Consider the following 19820-nt stretch of genomic DNA (forward strand, 5'->3'; position numbering starts at 1 on the left):
TTCATCCTCTTTTATTTTTATTTTTTTTTTCCATTTTTACCGTTTATTTCCTTCCCCTCTACTTCCTACACCCATTTCATCACACGCTTACACAACACACACACACACACATCCTCCTTTCCAAATACCCATTTCATATCTTCCAACAGAACGAAGACCCATTTCATCTCATCCCTTCTCTCATTTTTCTCCTTCATTTCCTCCTTCTCTAAACCCCCATTTCATCTCCCTCCCTCTCTCTCTCTCTCTCTCTCTGAGTTAGATTAAAAAGTTGAAACCTTTCAAGCTCTTCTCCACATTATTCAAACACCCCTTTCTTCTCTCACCTTTCCCGCCACTCACACCTACAAACAAGGCTCTCTTCCTACTTTTACTCCACTTTCATTCGCTTTTTACACATCCATCCCACCCCACCCAGAGAGAAAATGCCCAAAGAGAAGCTAGTCGTGGAGGTGGTGGCTGCCCACAACCTCATGCCAAAAGATGGCCAAGGTTCATCCTCACCATTCGTCGAGGTTGACTTCGAGAACCAGCGCCTCCGCACCCAATCCAAATACAAGGACCTCAACCCGGTTTGGAACGAGAAGCTGATCTTCGACGTCAGCGACACGGGCGACCTCCCTTACCGTACGGTCGACGTCAGCATCTACAACGAGAAGAAGTCCAGCAACAGCCGCAATTTTCTCGGCAAGGTCCGTATCTCCGGTTCGAGCATTGCTCGCGAAGGCGAGGAGGTGGCCCAGCTCTTCACGCTAGATAAACGCAGCCTCTTCTCCCACATTCGCGGCGAGGTCAGCCTCAAGCTCTATCTCACGACCAAGGAAGACCGTTCATCTCAGAACAAATCGGCCCAGTTGGCTAACAAAGAAATCAACGGTAATACCGTGCAGCAACAGCAGCAGCAGCAGAAGATGAACCAAGCTTCCTCTCAATCTATTCAATTGCAGCAGCAGCAGCAGCAACAGCAGCAGCAGCAGAAACAGCTACAGCAACAGCAGCAGCAGCAGCAGCAGGGGAAGCCGATAGAGCCTGGGCCGAGCAACATCAAACCGGTGGTGATTGCAGCGGACGGGCCGGCTTCTGCCGTGCCCGATTCCTTGGGATCTGGTTTTCACACCGGCGTCAGCGGGAATGATTTCTTGCTGAAGGAAACAAACCCCCACCTCGGCGGCGGGCCGTCGAACAAGGACAAAACCAGCTCGACTTACGACCTCGTCGAGCAAATGCAGTACTTGTATGTTCGTGTAGTGAAGGGCCGCGACCTTCCGAGCGGCGACGCCCATGCTGAGGTGAAGCTTGGGAATTACAGGGGAGTGACGAAGCTGGTATCCGAGAAGAGAGGCATTTCGTCGAACAGTCCGGAGTGGGACCAGGTATTCGCCTTCTCGAAGGACTGCATACAGTCCTCGATGGTGGAGGTGTTCGTCAAGGACAAGGACAGGGATGATTTCATCGGGCGGATCGGGTTTGAGCTGAGCGAGGTGCCGAGACGGGTCCCGCCCGACAGCCCGCTGGCACCGCAATGGTATCGGATGGAGGATAAGAAGGGCGAGAAAGCGAAGGGGGAGGTGATGCTGTCGGTCTGGTTCGGGACGCAGGCCGACGAGGCCTTCTCGGAGGCGTGGCATTCCAAGGCCGCGAGCGTGCAGGGCGACGGCCTTGGTTCGATCAAATCCAAGGTCTACCTGTCGCCGAAGCTGTGGTACCTCCGTGTATCCGTCATCGAAGCGCAGGACCTCGTCCCCGGTGAGAAAGGTGCCGCAATGGCGCGGTTCCCTGAGCTCTTCGCCAAGGCCCAGGTCGGGAACCAGGTGCTTCGGACCCGGTCGGCATTGGCCGCTGCGAACCGGAGCTTATCAAATCCGGTTTGGAACGAGGACATGCTATTCGTCGTGGCGGAGCCGTTTGAAGACTATCTGATGGTATCCGTCGAAGACCGAATCGGTCCCGGCAGAGATGAATTGTTAGGCCGGGTCCTTATCCCCGTGCATTCCATCGAACGACGGACAGACGACAAGCTCACGGTTTCTAAGTGGTTCGGACTCGACAAGAATTACAACAGCTTCAATGATTCGAAACTCATGAGCAGATTCGGTAGCCGAATTCACCTCCGCTTGTGCCTCGACGGCGGCTACCATGTGCTCGATGAATCGACATTATACAGCAGCGATGTCCGGCCTACTGCAAAACAGCTCTGGAAGCCTCACATTGGTGTGCTTGAGATGGGCATCTTGGGCGCAACCGGGCTCTTGCCGATGAAGATCAAAGAAGGGAAGGGCGGATCGACGGACTCCTACTGCGTAGCCAAGTACGGTCAGAAGTGGGTCCGCACACGGACTGTCATCGACAGCTTAGCTCCCAAGTGGAACGAGCAGTATACATGGGAAGTGTTTGATCCTTGCACCGTAATCACCATCGGTGTGTTCGACAATTGCCACTTAGACAAGAACTCGTCAGCCGGCATTGGTAGTGGACCTCGTGATCAGCGAATTGGGAAGGTCAGGATCCGTCTATCTACGCTCGAATCCGACCGCGTATACACCCACGCATACCCGCTTCTGATGCTCCACACGTCGGGGGTGAAGAAGATGGGGGAACTCCACCTAGCCGTCAGGTTCTCGTGCGCTAACATGGCGAACATGCTCCATATGTACACATGGCCACTGCTGCCGAAGATGCACTATATCCGACCGCTGACGGTCAATCAGGTTGAGAACTTGCGGTACCAGGCGATGAATGTGGTGGCGGCACGACTGAGCCGAACAGAGCCACCCCTTGGACGTGAGGTGGTCGAGTACATGCTCGATCATGATTCTCATATGTGGAGTATGCGGCGGAGCAAAGCTAACTTCTTCCGCCTTGTTTCGGTGCTATCGGGCCTTATCGCCACAGGCCGGTGGCTGGAATCGGTACGAAGCTGGCAGCGGCCAGTGTATTCAGTCCTTTTTCTGGTGGTCTTCTTGGTGTTCGTCTCTTACCCGGAACTCATTCTCCCAACTGTCTTGTTATTCATTGCCTTCGTTGGGCTGTGGCGGTACCGGTTGAGGCCGCGCCACCCACCTCACATGGATACTCGGCTCTCGCACGCTGAGTCGGTGTACCCAGATGAGCTGGATGAGGAATTCGATTCGTTTCCCACAACACGGAGCGCGGAGGTTGTGAGAATGAGGTACGATCGGCTCAGGAGCGTGGCGGGGAGGATTCAGACGGTGGTCGGGGACTTGGCAACGCAGGGGGAACGAGCTCAGGCTCTGTTGAGCTGGCGGGATCCGCGGGCCACATTCCTGTTCGTGTTGATTTGTTTGATCGCGGCCGTTGGATTTTACGCTGTGCCGTTTCGGGTTGCAGCGGGCCTGTGGGGGCTGTATGCACTGAGGCCACCCAGGTTTAGGAGCAGGCTGCCTTCTCCAGCTTTAAGCTTCTTTAGGAGGCTGCCTGCAAAGGCAGATAGCTTGTTGTAGTACACAGGCTCTGATGCTGGTCTTTGTAATTTGCCTAGAGTGGTGAATGGTTGGTGTAGAAAAGGTGCATGGTTTGTTTATGTGCTTAGGAAGAAACTTGAAAGAGAAGTCTTTGGCGTTTTGTGTTGACTTCTGTTGAGGAGAAGTTATTTTAATGTAGATGGTTGCATTGTTGCTGCTGTCTTTTCATGATTGACTGTGTTGCTGCACGTTATAGACGTTATAGGGAAGTTGCCGTCGTCAAACACTTACAATGGAAGTTTGGTATGGCCCGCTGCACGTTGTCGAGGTCAAACACATACAGTGGAAGTTTGGTATGGCCCATATCACATGGGAACCGCTTCCATGATCAAACGGTTGTGTTAGCATCGTAGACTTCGATGGTGGTGTTTTACTGCTGCTGATGTGCTTGACCACAGGGAACTTTCGATGTGGTATGTATTCTTAATCGCTGATTTCTTCACTGCAGGGAACTTTCGTTGGGTTTCTCAGACGGTTGAGTGAAGAACCACAGTTTGGGCGCGGATTCAGTCAGGTCGTGACTGAGGGGCCACGTTGATGTACGTGTTGTCCTTGCCGTCATGCCGTCCTACCATTTTTCCTTCCCATCTTAGGACATGGCCCGAAACTGAAGGAGATTCAAATCTCAGGGACCAAACGACAAGAAATAGCAGTGATTGACCATTGAAAACTTCCCGTGGGCCACAAAGGATTCTGATCAAGCTGATATTTGTATTTTCGGTTGACATTATCCAACTTAGAGATGAACGGTACTCTCAAGGTTGTGGGGCAACCATAATGTATATATTTTATCCATGCTGTCCATCATTTTAACAGATCATTTTAGGGCATAAATCCAAAGGGAGGCAGACTAAGGCTTAAGTGAACCACACCACATGAACCAGAGGGGATTGAGGTACGGATTGAGTTCTTACCGGTCATAGCTCACCGTGATGTTTATTTACCATCCAACCTGTTCATAAGGTCATGTAGAGCAGAATGAAGGGAAGACATACATAATTGCTTTATCCAAAACTCATGTGATCTAGGAAGTTTTCAACGGTAGATTTTTAATCCTCACTGCTTCTTGCGTTGGGTCCACTTGACCCTTCTATCTACTTCTTTTTTGGGCTCATTCCCTGAAACGATTTGTCAAACTAGATGAATAACATGGATGGTACATATACATCACAGTAGCCCCTGTAGAGCCCCTGACAGGAATGTCAGGCACAGATTTCCTACGAAAAGCCTTTAGCGGGAAGTCACCGACGCTTGGATGTAAGTGGGGCCCACCATGATATTTGTGATAAATCTATGTCGGTTCATCTATTTTTCCAAGCTCATTTCAGGATATGCAACTGAAAATGATGTGGATCCAAAACTCAAGTGGTACATAGAGGTGTACACAAACCGAGCTAGCTCAGTTAGCTCGCTGGAGTCGGCTCGAAAAAGCTCGATTCGACTCGGTTCAAAGCTGAATTTGAGCTGAGTCGAGCTGATTTTTTGAGTTCGAAAATGAGTTCAAGCCGAGTTTGAGCTTGCCCCAACTCGGCTCGACTTGGATCGAACCCAGCTCAAATCAAACTCGGATCGAAACAGTTCGGTGACTCGGTTACTTTGATATTGATGTTGCTCACGGAGTGTTTGATAAAATGACTCAAAGAAGTATAGCCGGTGGCAAAGAAGGTATGTATATGAAACTAACGCCCTTTTTTTTTTTTCTTGATTTATATGTTGGTTAGAAGGTGTTTGATAAAATACCTGTAAAACCATGTCTCAAATACTTTGAGATTTTGAAGGTGTAGTCCAAGTGTTTGTGAAAATGCTGCAATGGTGAACTTAGCTCGAACTGGCCTGAGCTGCTGACCGAATCGAGCCGAACTAGTAGTCAGGCTCGAGGACCGAGCCGAGCTGAGCTGAGTTTGAGCTGAGGTCAGCTAGTAGCCGAGCCGAGTCGAGCTGAGACCAGCTCGGCTCGGTTCGACTCTATGTACACCCATAGTAGTACATAGGAAAGGAAAATTTAGAGAAAGAGTTTCGTATTGTTGAAACCTTCCTAAGCTCCACCTTGATGTTTATATGCCATCCAAATCGTTTACAAGGACATTTCCACTGGGATGAAGTGAAAATACAAAAAACTTATCCTGATACCAAGCTTTTGTTGCCATGAAAATATTTAGATCTATTAGTCCACATGGTATTTAGATCTATTAGTCCACATAAGGGCCACAAGAAGCTGTAGAGGGTCTCCCACTAGAAGAACTAAAAAGCCGGCCAAGAACAGCCCCCGCGAACACGCATCCGCTCAACCACTGCAGATAACACGGGAAGACCTGCACAAAACAGTCCCTGATGCACTGAAGTTGGAAAGAGAAAAAAAGAAAGAAAGGATAGTACACGTATCAAGTCCTGTAAATGCCTGAGGTGGATGAATTGTCGTCCCGTGAATTTCAAATGCTCGCAAAGTTTGATGGTCGCGGATCTCCTGAACACCTAACTCATTTTATTAGGATATGCTTCACCATGGTTCCCCAATATTGCCTCCAGTTGTTCTGGTCGACACTGACAAGTCAAGCCTTCCGATGGAACTCCACATGGCGACCAATGCATCCCAAACAAATCATCTATTTAGAACAGAAGGTCACTAGTGTGAAAGGTGGATTCAAAATTATCGCTAATTCTGAGCACTCCCTAGAGCAATGCACCCTTCCCGCGACTTGAGTGCCTCATTGACTGACAAGGCTCCCGAGGCATTTGTTCAACCGCCGGCCGCCGAAGCACCAGTAAGTGTGAGGGGTGTTATGCCAAGGGCTCATCTGATCTAATTAGTATCAGTGAACGCGATTGAAGTGGAAGAAGATGACACAACATCCATTCAAGGGTGGATATGTCACAAGTTCAGGACAGCCTGATGACGAAATTCAAAGAAATGCATGAGATGATGATAACAATACTTGCCCAAAATACCATTTGAGCCACAATACCACCCTCACCCAGAGGATAATCCATCGATGTGGGGTTTACTGTGATGTATCAGTTTTATCTACACTGTTCATCCATTTTTACATGTCATTTTAAGGATATGAATCCAAAAACGAGTCAGATCCAAGGCTCAAGTGGACTATACAGTGGAGATTGAACTCCCACCTATAAAAACATCTTGCAAGCGGCAAAAGTTTTACATTTGTGTTTTACCTTCATCTAGGTCCATATGACCTTATAAGCTGGTTGGATGACAAATAAACATCACGTTGGCCTCTGTGAAGGTTTCAACTGTGAATAGGCCTACTTGAGTTTTGGATCTACCTCATTTTCAGTAGCATATCCTAAGATAATCTCCGAAAATGGGTGGAGGGGGTGGATTTGTCAGTAAATGCGTATCATATCAATTTTGTGCCACGTCCTAAAATGGATAGACAGCGTTGATATACACACGTACATTAATGTGGGCACTGCGGTTACCACCTGACTGAATTCGCTCCTCCATAGTTTGCAACGAAAATGTATTTCACCATAGCAGCATGTGATGGATGATACGCGCACGTAGAAATTACTTACAAATTGCATACTTCATATACAAGTAATTCAAACTAAACCGTCCAAATTACGGCCCCAGTTTAAATTTATCATGAAACAAAACAAAAGATTATTTGATTAACTGACTATTGGGATTGATAGACATTTATTTGGACAGCTAAGAATGTAAAATATCCAATAGTCCTATTCAACAAGCAGGTTTTCTCAGTGCATGCTTATCAAGTGTCGCGCCCTGCCTAGTGCCGTTACTGTACGAACATTGCATGTGGATCACTTTGATCAATCCAGGCTATTGAATAGATGTGCCACCTTTGATTTTGCTTGACCCGAGAACAGTTATGATCAGCCAGCAAAAAATGTTGGATAGATGGATTTTTAGGTCTCTGAAGAGGGACACCTTTTTCATTTTCATTTTTTGAGTGTAGATGGGTCATTATTGAAGTTAGAAATGGTTCTCGATCACAGGTGCAATCTTTGTGCATGTTTCTCAACCATTACACAGGATTTGTAGAGGTGATAAGTGTTGAAGTGTTCGGCCATAGAATCATGTGATGGATGGTGAAAGCCAAGCTGAGCCGAGCCCTCGATCAATCTGGCTGACGTCCATGGTAAGCTCAAGGCGGACTTCAGAACTGACCGTTGTTAATCAGCTGACTAATTCCTTGGTTTGTCTGCGCTTGGGCACAGGGGATGGGCTCATCTCCTCAGTAAAATTTGTCGTTCTGAATAACCATCCACTTGATCTTGTTAAATTGAATGGCCCTTGATCTCGTCAAATTGAATGGTCTTCTGACCGTCGTGACTGAGCTCTCGACTAGTTGAGCTGATCATACAAATCCAGGCATTCCTCAGGGATCGGACAGGCTTGGTAGGAGCTCAGAAATGTATAAGGTCGTGGTCTTGGCTCGGGAGCTTGGCATCCATTGCTCTTCAAATTGATCTGAGAATAGTATAAAAGCTCCTCCGTTATGATCAATCCTGACTTTACCCTTTAACCTCTGACTAGAAAGCACGCGTGTTTGGGAGTCCAAGCTGACCTCATAAGCAGTCATACCATTTTCACCTATAACAAAGATCACGCGAGGGAAAGCCGTACTAACTTGAAGTGAGCCAGAGCCATACTTGAATGAGACCATCAGATCAATTTCAACGGTTTAGCCTTCTTTATGAGTCCACCATCCTCGTTTTAGGAGTCCAGCATCCTCGTTTTTGTGCAGGATTCGGACTTAGGCAGTGACCCCTCTGTCAGTAGCAAGTAGCTACTGGACAGTGCTCAGTTGTACCATGACGTATCATTTTTTCCTATCAATTTACGGCATAAGCAAAAACAAAAAAGAAGAAGCCAAATCCAAATCTCACAAGGAACACACCACAATAAAACAAGAGTGATTGAACGCCTACCATTAAAATCTTTTTGGGACCACAAAAGTTTTGGATGAAGCTGATGTTTGTGTTTTCCCTTCATCTAAGTCTATGTGACCTGATTGGCAGGCTGGATGCAAATAAACATTACAATGGTGGACATTTAATCACCATTGTTTTCTTATGGTGTGGTCCACTTGAGATTTAGATCTGCTTTATTTTTGGGTTCATGCTATGAAATGATCAGTAAAAATAGATAAACAGCACGGATAAAACACATACATTAGAGTAAACCTTAAAGAGCGATGTCCAACAGTTGAAAGGCTAAATGGCAATCCGCGTCCTGACCCCTTCACCTCAGTATTGGGCACCGCGCCACTTTGGTGTATCATTGGATTCACCTTTCCAGATCATGCTAAGTACATGAGCCCAATACTGACCCAAATCTAAAATTCAAGTGGCCTGTTCGACAGAGGTTTGAACTTCCACAGATGAAACCTATGTGGGGCCATAAAACCTTTTAATCAGGATAATTTTTGTTTTTTCAGTTCATCGTGGTAGAAATTACCTTATGAACCGTATGGATGGTATATAAATATCACAGAGGACCCAGGGAGGCTTTAACTGTAGGAATTTACCTACACATATCCTGACATACAACTTACTTGAGTTTTGGATTTGGATCATTTTTGGGCCCATTTCTTAAAATTATCCTGATGGACGTGGTGGATTTCTCACAAACATCACAGTGGGCCCCACGTGGCTTCCCATCATAAGCAATTCCTGTGAAAGGCTTTGGAAGGGAATCCATGTCCGTGGATTGCTGACTATGGGGCCCACCTTAATGTATGTGATTTGAATTACTTTGTCCATCCATTTTGACATATCATTTAAGCTGTGATCCCAAAAATATAAAACAGATCTGTCTCAAGTGGAACACGCCACAAGAAACAGCAGTTATTGACCTATAAAAACTTCTTGTGGTATGCAAAAGTTATGGATCAAGATGATATTTGTTTTGTCCCGTCATCTAAGCCTTTGTGACCTTATCAACGGGTTGGATGGCAAATAGACATTCTATTTGCTCCCAAAGTTTTTAATAGTGGGTATTTAATCACCACTGGTTCTGTAGTGTAGTCCACCTAAGATTTAGGTATGCTTTTATTTTTTACCATGAGCTAAAATGAGTTGTCAAAATAGATGGACAGCATGAATGTAAGACACATATCGTGGGCCTCGCAATCAAGTATCTACTGATCACCTTGTTGGGTCCAGGGATCTGCGAAGCCGCACCCTGCTAAAATGAGAAATATCCAAATTTCCAATGGACTGCACATTAGGAGATGGTGATTGAATGCTCAAAAGTTTGGTATTAAGATGACGAAGGTCTATGTGACCAAATCAACCAGTTGGCAAATAAATATTACAATGGCCCAAGTAACTTTTCAACGGTGGTTGTTCAATCATCACTGTTTTCCTATGGTGTGTTCCACTTGAATTTTGAATCTCCCTCATTTTTTTTTTTACCCACACGGATGACATGGATAAAACACATACATTATGGTAGGTCCCACATAGCTTTTCTAGCACCCACGGATAAGAGGGGTCACTGCTGAATCCGAATCCATCATCTATTTTGCTAGCTCATTTTGGGGCATTATCTAAAAAACGAGGCCGGTCCAAATTTTAAGTGGACCACACAACGAGAAACAATGTTGATTGAACACACACCTTTAAAAGCTTCTTGGGGGCTACCAATGTTCTGGATCAAATTGATCTTTATGTTTTCTATTTACCCAAGTCTATATGACCTAATTAACTTGTTGGATGGCAAACAAGCATTACAGTGGGCCCATGAACTTTTTAATGGGGGACATTCAAGGGATGATGCACTGACAAACTATTTAGCATATCTACTAATAAGAGCTTATTTACTAATTCTAAAAAAATGGACGGTATTGATCCAGTCCACGTGTGCCGTGGATTTTGAATGAAATGGAGACACCGAATGATATTAGGAAGAAATTTGACGGCTAGGATTGTCCGATCAATGTAATTTTTTGAAACATAGGCCACCTCAATTGGGGCGAGTAGACGCATGGACCCATCGTAGAGCTACCTACCACGTGTAACATGGAAAGAGGGAGAGGATTAGGTTTAAGTGAGGAAGGGGGAATAGCTTAGTGGATAAGATGTTGGGATTTGGACTGCAGAATTACACAGAGATGGATCTAAGATAGCAATCCAAGAGCACCAAGCAAACATAAGAGAACACAAATATTTAACGTGAAAAAACCTTTCGAGAAAAAATCACGGCACAAAGTGGCAGATCTTCACTATGAAAATAGAAATTACAAAGAAGAAGGACTTATCAGACTTAAGCAATCATCAAATCTCTCCCTTGCTCCACCCTTTTAGAAACTGTAGAACCTTTTTAGAAAGCCTTAGAATCCCTTAGAATAATACCTCTCAATCCCGTTTACACTCATATATATAGTTTTAGGAAGAATCCCAAACAAAATCGGAGAGAACATAATCAAAATCAAAAACAAATCCTGCACTCTTGCAGTTGTGCGAAATCTGCACAGAATTTGATTAGATTTAAGACATCAAATACAACAATCTCCATCATGTCTTCAATCTTTAAACGTGTAGTCCCTTGCCCTCTTCTCTTATCTCTGCTTCTCATCATAGCTTCATCAATGCTTCTCGTGCACACTCCAACTTGGCAACGTCAACACACCATCCAGAACTACCGGTAGTGTGAGGTATACCAGCCAATCCATCGGGTACGCAGAACTTATGTAAAGAGGGTAGCGGACTGGCTGGTGTAGGTACGTGTCGTGCGAAGACTAGCGCTGACGCTCCTTCAGCTCCCAGTCGTAAGAACGTTCAAAGGAGATCAAAGTTACATGGGTTTACAGTGATGTATTTATTATATCTACACCGTTAATCCATTTTTGAGATCATTTTAGAGTATTATTCAAAAAATTAATCACATCCAAAGATCAAATAGGCCACACCACATATAGAAGCAGGTTAATGATTTTCATCATCAAAAAATTGGTAGGGCTCACCATAACATTTATTTTCCATCCAATCCGTTCATAAGATCTCATAATCTATATCACCAGATCTCTGGTGAGTAATCCCAATATGTTTCATCTCCGTTGTGATTATGGTAGTTATGTGATTGTTATGCTGATTGTGATTTATTTAATTGAATTTTCATGCATCAATGCCATGCATAGTGTACTAGGGCTGAAAGTCGAGCGGGTTGGGTCGGGTTGGTGCTCAACCCTAACCCAACCCAACCGAACCTCGAGTTGGGAATTCTCAACCCAAGCCCAAGGTCGGGTATATACGTGCTAATATTTTTGTTATTACATTAGTTTATTGTATTTCAATATAGAACTTATTTTTTGTATATATGATTTGATTAATTCTATATGTGATTAGTTATCATAAAGAACTTAATTTTTTTCTTAAAATCAAAAAGCTAAAGTATAGGACAATTACTCAATTAAAAGTCATGTAGCGTAATACGCAATCTATTTGGGAGAGAGAAATCTAGCATATCTTACTGGCTCGAGTCCTTGGAAATGACGTGGACAAATGAGACCCAACATCACTAGTGTGCCTTGAACACAAACGATCCACACTCAATTATAATTTATAAGTAACTTATAGGTTAAGGTTATAGGTTTAGGTTTAACTTGTAACGCCCTGAAATTCGGGGGTCGAGCATAACTCAACTCTCGAGTTCCAAAACATCACTTATGCAACATATTTAATGATGAATGTATGTTGTCTGTATTAGTGCATAAAACATGGAATAGATTAAGCCAAAATACAAATATGATTCAGGGATAAGTGAATAAAGCAAGCGGAAGACTTATAGAAAATATGTGTACAAGTGTAAATCCCTAAATTACATATACAAGCCGATCGTATGAAAGTGTTTGGTAACAAAATTATAAGTATCAATTACATCATTTCAGTTCTCAAAATAATCCCAGAGATCCCGCGCATCCGACCGAGGCTCGCTAGAACCCTTCTAAACCGCATATAGGAGAAGGCACTGTCGTCATCCAGCCTCCCGCTCGCCTCGACGCCGCATCCACATCTCGCAACATCGTGGCCTAAGACAAAGTCCGGTGGGTGTTTAACACCGCCAGAACGTGTGAGTGAATGATCAACTCTGGAACAATAAGGCAATCGGTTAACATGTTATCAGTTCAATCAAACAGTAATGATAAAGCAGGACAATTAAATAAATCCTAAGTACTCTTGTTAATGCAAGTATGAATGCGGTATGATGCGTGCCCTCACGCGTACACCCTCAGCGTCTTCATCTTACGTTACGCATGACATCGCCTCAAAGTGCGCCACATCTACAAAGCACATGCAAATGCGGTGCATGGATATGATTACCAAGTTGTTATTAGTCCGTTTCACACAACAGAATTGGGAAGCTAAGATACCTTCCTCATGTCACCATCCAAGCAGTGATCCATGCTAGGGTCGTCAATCCTAGTCATCTCATACGATCATATGTTTGAGGTCGTAGCAAAGGGCACGTCACCAATCAATGCACGCCTTTCATGCCTTTACTACCATAATTTGGCTCGTCACCTCCTTGCGGTATCCAGGTATGCTCGAGGTCACTACAAAGGGCTCGTCACCAATCAATGTAGGCCGACAACACGAATATAGTGTCCCATACTACCATAATCGGCTCACGAATTTAGTTGCTCATTGGTCACTACGGGAAGGCTCGTCACCCCAGCGTAGGCCGACAGCTCGACCACGGTGTCCCATACCACCATGTCCGGCTCATGAGTCTTAGCGGATCAAGTACCATAGTTAATAGGATGTCACTGGTAAGTTCGGTACCTTAGATTCAAGCAATAGCGTCCATACATGTCTTATGCACTAATACAGTCAACATACATTCATCATTAAATATGTTGCATAAGTGATGTTTTGGAACTCGGGAGCTGAGTTATGCTCGACCCCCGAATTTCAGGGCGTTATAAGTTGGTATCAGAGCATGATCTGGATTAAACCGGACCTGAGTTATGGCCACACACCGCACGTTGTCGCCACTTTAGTGTATTTGGGTGCGGGTCTATCATCACTTTGTGTTTGTGCTCCGTAGTTTCTATCGGCGAAAGATTCTTGAAAACCTTCGCCGAGATCGAGTCTGTACTCTTACCTGATCACACACAGCAACCCGAAACCTTTCCTAGACCCTCTATTAATGAGTTTAGACGGTCTATCTTCCCTTTTTTTCACCTTTAAACCTTCCAGAAATCGCTGTTTGAACCAGATTTCTGTCAGAATGACCCGATAGGCGTCAAACTATGCAAGGGGCCGATCGGGGCATTTTCTGTGGGGCCCAGGGGGGAACCACATCATTCAGACCAAGGGAGACCAGGAGGGACTCACCAAATTGGCGAGGCATCGCCGGACTGTCTAGAGACCGGCGATGCCATCGCCGATCGCCGGGCCAGGCGGGCCGGGCCGACGCGGGCCGATCGTCCATAGGCCTTGTGTGGCCCACCCCTCCACGGTTTCACCCTTATATCTTTTTCTTTTACGTATTTCCTTTACAAAACCCACTCCCAAGCTCTCCCTTTCTTCCAAATCCTCTTATATCTTTCCCCAATCTTCATCTTCCTCCATTTTTCGTGCAAACCCATCACCCCATCTTCAAATCTTCCTTTCCATTGCTGATTTTTCCTTCTTTCCTTCTCATTTGAGCCCTTGCTATCCCTATTTGGCTAATAGTTGTATGGAAGCTTCACCATCTTCCTATTTCTTCCTTTTTCTCATTTCTCATGGCCCTCTTTGAGATTGGGACGGCCATCTTTTTCATTTCTTCCCTTCTTTCCTTGATGGGGAAGAAGAGAGCGCCCGTGGATGAAGCCGGACCGAGCCGCCCAACCCGTGCACGGAGGCCGAGAGGAGCCGCCGTGAGCACGTCCGCCACACGTGAAATCCAGACGAAGCGGGACCTGGATCCTCGAGCTCCCGTTAGTAGGACCTTGTTAATAGAATTGTCGCATGGAGTTTATGAAGGGCGTAGAGTCCTTTTTGAGGCTCATGTTGACCCGCGGCTCTTTGGTGAGTTCTTCTTGTTGGAGCGCCTAGAAGGGGCTGGTTGGGGTCCCTTGTTTGAAGGCGAGTATCGCGCGAATGCTAGCACTGTTCGGGCCTTCTATGCCAACATTCTGGAGCCTTCGCTGGATCCTCTGCAGTTCAAGATTCCCTGTGGTAGCGGTCGAGTTGGTATTGTCAATGTTGCTTTGATATCCCGACTCTTCTTTTCCACTCTCTTTCCAAGCTAGGGTTAGAGAAAATCGTATGGAAAAGAGGACTAGGGTTTAAGGACTATAAATAGGCCTATTCTTGATGAAAATAACCCTAGGACAAGGTATACTTAGGTTATAACCAAAGTAAGCCTTTCTCGATCCAACGAAGCACTTCCGGTGGGCCTATAACCACAAAAGGTCGGACTTAAGCTCACCGACCATGGATCTAGGTCAGCCGAGTTTTCATACCGACCGGCTCTTGAGCAGTAGTGGCGGACCACACTCAATTCAACTGTTTCACGGAATCTCGATTAGGTCCACAAGCACTAGGATATGCTTGGGCCAACCATCCCGATCGTAGGGTGAAATTGGGTCGAATCCAACGGCCGATAGCTTAAAATCGTCACGCAAGCGACACGACTCGATTTCATAAAAGCTAAATAAATTCCAACCGTTCTCACACTCTTCACTCCGAACACAAGCAAATCGACCTAACATCACATGGACTTGATTTTCGAGATGATAGTCAAGCCCAACTCGGTGATCATAATTATTTAAGATCATCGCTATCGGACTTTCGACGCAGCGGTCCAGTCCGATCCAGATCTTCCAAAAATTTTCCGGAACACACCTGGATTTAGCGATGGATCCTGGATTTCAGAACGTAGCGCTCACTAATCTACACGCTTAGAGCCATGCAGATACAATTTAAAGTGATTGATGCGAATTTTACAAGCAATCGAGTAAAGCGCTAATTACCCCAAAAACAACTACTTAAGGAAAGATTAGAACAAAAATTCCAAGGACCTGAGATCTTAACCCGAGCCCAACCCAAGTTTTAACGAGTTGGTGTTTGTATAACCCAAGCTTGAGATCGGACCCGATATAGCCTGCCCGAGCCCAACCCAATGTAAGGTCGTTCATGGGTCGGTGGGGTTGAACCTGCCCAACTTTCAAACCTTAGTACTAGCTCGCCAAATGAAAAGACGGTTGTGATATGACGCATACCTGGCAACGGACCCACAGAACTCGGTGACGTCAACACACCAGCCATATCGCTGGTGTGTGGTACATCACCCAATCCGCTTCCGAAAACTGGTCCATTGTACTCTTCCAACCTTCCCCTTTGTGGCCCAGAAATCAGAAGGTTTAGAGGAGAGACAGCAACTGTCCACATTCTAGTGAAAGATGGTCCGAAATAGTTTCAAGGGCATATCTATCCTCGAGGGCAGCAGCAGGGCAATGGTCCCGATTTCCGAGAAATGGACCCCACATGACTGAACTGAGAACCCGAGTATACCGCGCAGGGTCGAGTACCTGAATACTTTCCCCCTATAAGTTCCGACACCACCCTTCCCCAGCCTTCTTAAAGCGGCGAAATTCTCAGAGAGAGATATGAAGCCATCTCCGACGTATCTGTTTGACATGGACGATCCAGGTTCGACGGTGGGCATGGACGTGGACGATGCTGATCCCCTCGACATCTTGTCGGGGGCCGTCTCCGACAACAGGCTCGCCGACGCTGATTTCTTCAATTCCTTCCAAGACGATTTCGACGACTCCGATATCAACTGAATCAAAGAAGAAAAAATCTCAATCTGCCGTCGGATTTGTCGATAAGAAACACCTGCTTTTTTCCTTTCTATAATTCTCATGAATATATCTGTTTCAGGCACTTTCATCTGTCTGATTTTTAGGGTTTTATATATGATGCATGGTATATTATGGTTTTAGGGTTTCGTATTTTCGTAGATCTGATATTGCAATAGCAGTACGGATTATAGCATCTTGTTGGTTGGGGATGCGTTTGGATGTACCCCCAAATTGCAGGTGGAATTAATAGAGTTCCTTCACCTATGTTGTGATTTAGGGTCTCCGGCATTTGTCAACTGTTGGTACTAACATGAGATATGGCACTATTTTTTGGGAACCGTTGATCTTCTTGTTTCTATCATTAATGAGCTATAGTGCAATAATCATGCTTCAAGAAGTATCCCGAGCTTTGATTTTTGTAGTTGTATTTGAGCCGTTGAAATGTCTTTTCAATGCTTGATACTGATTTACATGTAGTGATGGTCAGAAGCATCCGTTCAGTGTAAGTTTATCACTGAGCCACCAGTGGAATAGCATCCACAATTTGGACGGGTCAGATCCTCAGATCATCTCAGCATGTGGGCCCCAATGGGGATGCAGCATGTTGTTGATCTTGAGTTGCAACATAGGTGAAATGAACTTGAACTAATATTCTTGCTGAAGAAACTTAGCCACATGATACATACTGAAAATATTCTCCTTTTTTCTCACCCCAAATCAAATGTAAAAACTCTTGCCTGCCTCGCGTAGGTACCTAACAGTGGTAATTCTCTCTAAAGTGATTAACAATGTGACATGCTCACTCCATCTATTACGTAGATCATGCATTGTTTGGCCTTGATCCCCAAAATAAGCAAGCTGATTCAACACTCACCTAGTTTAATACTCACACAAAAACCATTAAATTCTTGTGGTATGGCCGACCTGATTTTTTGAATGCTAGAATTTTTAGGTAATCCTATCATCATGATGAGGCACACTAAGTGAATGGATTGGATGACATATAAACACCACGGTGGACCCTACACAAATCTAGTGGTGGACATTTCATCCCAACTATTTCTTATGGTGCGGCTTACATGAGTTTTAGAAAATATGTTTTTTGGGTTTTAGGGTGAATGTGAGGCGGTATACTAGGAGGGGGTGGATCTAATGAGAGTTCCACCCACGCGGAGTTTAGTTAGCAGTAAGTGAGGTATGTTGGCACACCCAGATCCATAGCTCAACTGGCAAACTGAGTGGATATACCTCGTTTCAACACTTGAGGTCTTGGTTTCGATCCCTAGTGGATGTGGCTAACATGGAGTGTGTGTACTGACATGGGTGTGTACTAACAAGCTAACCCAAAAAAAGAAAAAGAAAAAAGGGTGAGGTATGTTGGCAAGGTTCAAGCCGATAATTGTTTGGGTGAATGCATTCTGCTTGACTTGCATTAGAGGGAAGGTGTTTCTAAAGCCTTAGGATTCGTTGGGATGCTTGTGAAAAGCTCACTTATGATGAAGATCTACATGCCTAGGGGGTTTAGTTCCCAGACAATGTTAGTATGTCGTGTTTGGATGTGTGGACATTGGATAGGGGTGTCCATGATGGTGGGATTTTTTTTACGATACCTCCTCGGATCATCTGTCTTTCCCCTAAAGAGTGCATTTGCAGGATCATATTCATGGTGTGCTGTCAAGGCGATCATGAGGCCGTAAAGACCGTTACGTAAAGATAGCAGTGGCAATAGTTACACTTTACGGGGTCGTAAAGGCCGTAACAACCGTTATGGAAAAAAATGACCCATAATAGCCTATTACAACCCCCGTAACAGCCCATTACGGGGCCGATACAAGTTTTTCGGATTATTATTTTTTCAATAAAGAAAAAAGAGACCGTAATGGCCATTATGACCCCCATAACGGTCTTTACACCCCGTATCGTAAAGGTAACAGTGGTGGCTATTACGACCATTTTTACCATTACAAAATACCTTGATCATATCATATTTTGAAGAAACGAGTTATTGTGCACATGTGAACATGACATATATCGTAATGTCTCGAATTTTCATGGCCTGAGTTCACATTCATGCCTAAGAATTCTAGTGAATTATAGGTTAATGATATGGACGATGATCGTTATATGGAAAACTCTTTCGAGTAAAGAAGAATGATAGTGCTACGATTAGTTTTATTTAATTTCTGTTGCTTACTTTAAGATGATATAATAAGCTTCCATTTGAGAGGGCATTAGACAGTTAGTTGAATTTTATGTCTTGATGAAATAAGAAGTACAATTGATTTTATTCTCATTAATGGTTACCTTCATGAAGGTGATGTAAATGAAAAAAAAAACGTGTGATTTTGAAGTATTCAATTGTTACATTATTAACACCCGGAATTCTCGGGCATGAGTGTGAACTCGGGCCGTGAAAATTCGGGGTGTTACATACGTGCATGAGATCCGAGCTTGTAATAAGCAGTTCCTCAAATATGAGCTTGCCATCTTTTGAAATCCTAGCCATTTATTGTTGAGATTAAGGTATTCAATAATGGCGACTGTTGGACCTTATGAAACATAATGGTTGATTTTATTTTATTTTAAAGAAAAAAATATTAAAATTTTCAGAAAAATGGGAGGATTTCAAATATGTATCCTTTTCCTGGTTTTGACTGTCTGATGATAGTATTGACTTGAGAGGTTTAGAATCTTTAGATTGACTTCAAGAATCCTATATTAATATTTTATATACAAGCACATGCACGCAATGATTCAATATAAAGTTGAGGGAAAAAATTTTAATTTTAATTCGAATGAATACTGCCGAAAATTCATGCAATCTGTGGAACTCATCTCACTAATGCATATTTGTAACTATTTGACATCGTTTCCTTCAAGAAATTTGAGGAAATTTTAAAATTAAATTCGGAAGAATAATGTTGGGCCGATTTGGGACCCACTCAAATGCCCCCAAAACAAGCCAAAATTCATGCAATCCATGGGACTCATCCCACTAATGCATATCCTTAAGCATTTAAAACATCATTCCTCAAGAAATTTGAGAAAAAAAATTTGTCGCTATACATCCAAAAATGACCCGAAATTACTAAAAGTTCCAAAAAAAAAAAAAGAAAAAAAAAAAGAGATGAAAAATATTGATTTTGTGCATGCATGTGCAGATCTACACATAACTTCCTAAGGCCGTTACACATGATCACAAGTCATAACATTCAGTTACGGTCTTGTCACGATCCTTAAATTCTGACATGGGCCATTACAACCACATATTGTGTAATGGCCCATGCCGGCCGTTACACAAAAATGCTCCCTTGTACATGGACATTTGTGCATTAGGTGGAACTTTCCATGCATCTAGATGACCCTTTCATATGATACGTGGTATTGTTCATCCAATATCCAGAATCCATGTATCTATTAGGTGGTACTGTATGATATTCTCGACTGAAATACGATATTTAGTATTATTCATCCATTATCCTGGATCCACGCATGTATCATGTGATACTATATGATCTTCTTGACCGAAAGTTTTCTATAGTTTGCTTGG

General features: G+C 44.2%; 2 protein-coding genes across 2 annotated transcripts; both read left to right on the forward strand.

Annotated features, from left to right (window-relative positions):
* The first annotated feature begins 216 nt into the window (after positions 1-216).
* Positions 217-3657, forward strand: LOC131245753 (FT-interacting protein 3). Its single transcript, XM_058245429.1, has one exon. It carries the CDS (start codon positions 426-428, stop codon positions 3459-3461), a length of 3036 nt encoding a protein of 1011 aa, XP_058101412.1. The 5' UTR covers positions 217-425; the 3' UTR covers positions 3462-3657.
* A 12373-nt stretch (positions 3658-16030) lies between these two features.
* On the forward strand, positions 16031-16410 carry LOC131245754 (small acidic protein 1-like). The gene has a single exon (XM_058245430.1). The coding sequence runs from the start codon at positions 16073-16075 to the stop codon at positions 16250-16252; it is 180 nt and encodes a 59-aa protein (XP_058101413.1). The 5' UTR covers positions 16031-16072; the 3' UTR covers positions 16253-16410.
* Positions 16411-19820: the final 3410 nt, after the last annotated feature.

This window comes from Magnolia sinica, chromosome 5 (assembly GCF_029962835.1).
Source record: "Magnolia sinica isolate HGM2019 chromosome 5, MsV1, whole genome shotgun sequence".
Lineage (NCBI taxonomy): Eukaryota > Viridiplantae > Streptophyta > Magnoliopsida > Magnoliales > Magnoliaceae > Magnolia > Magnolia sinica.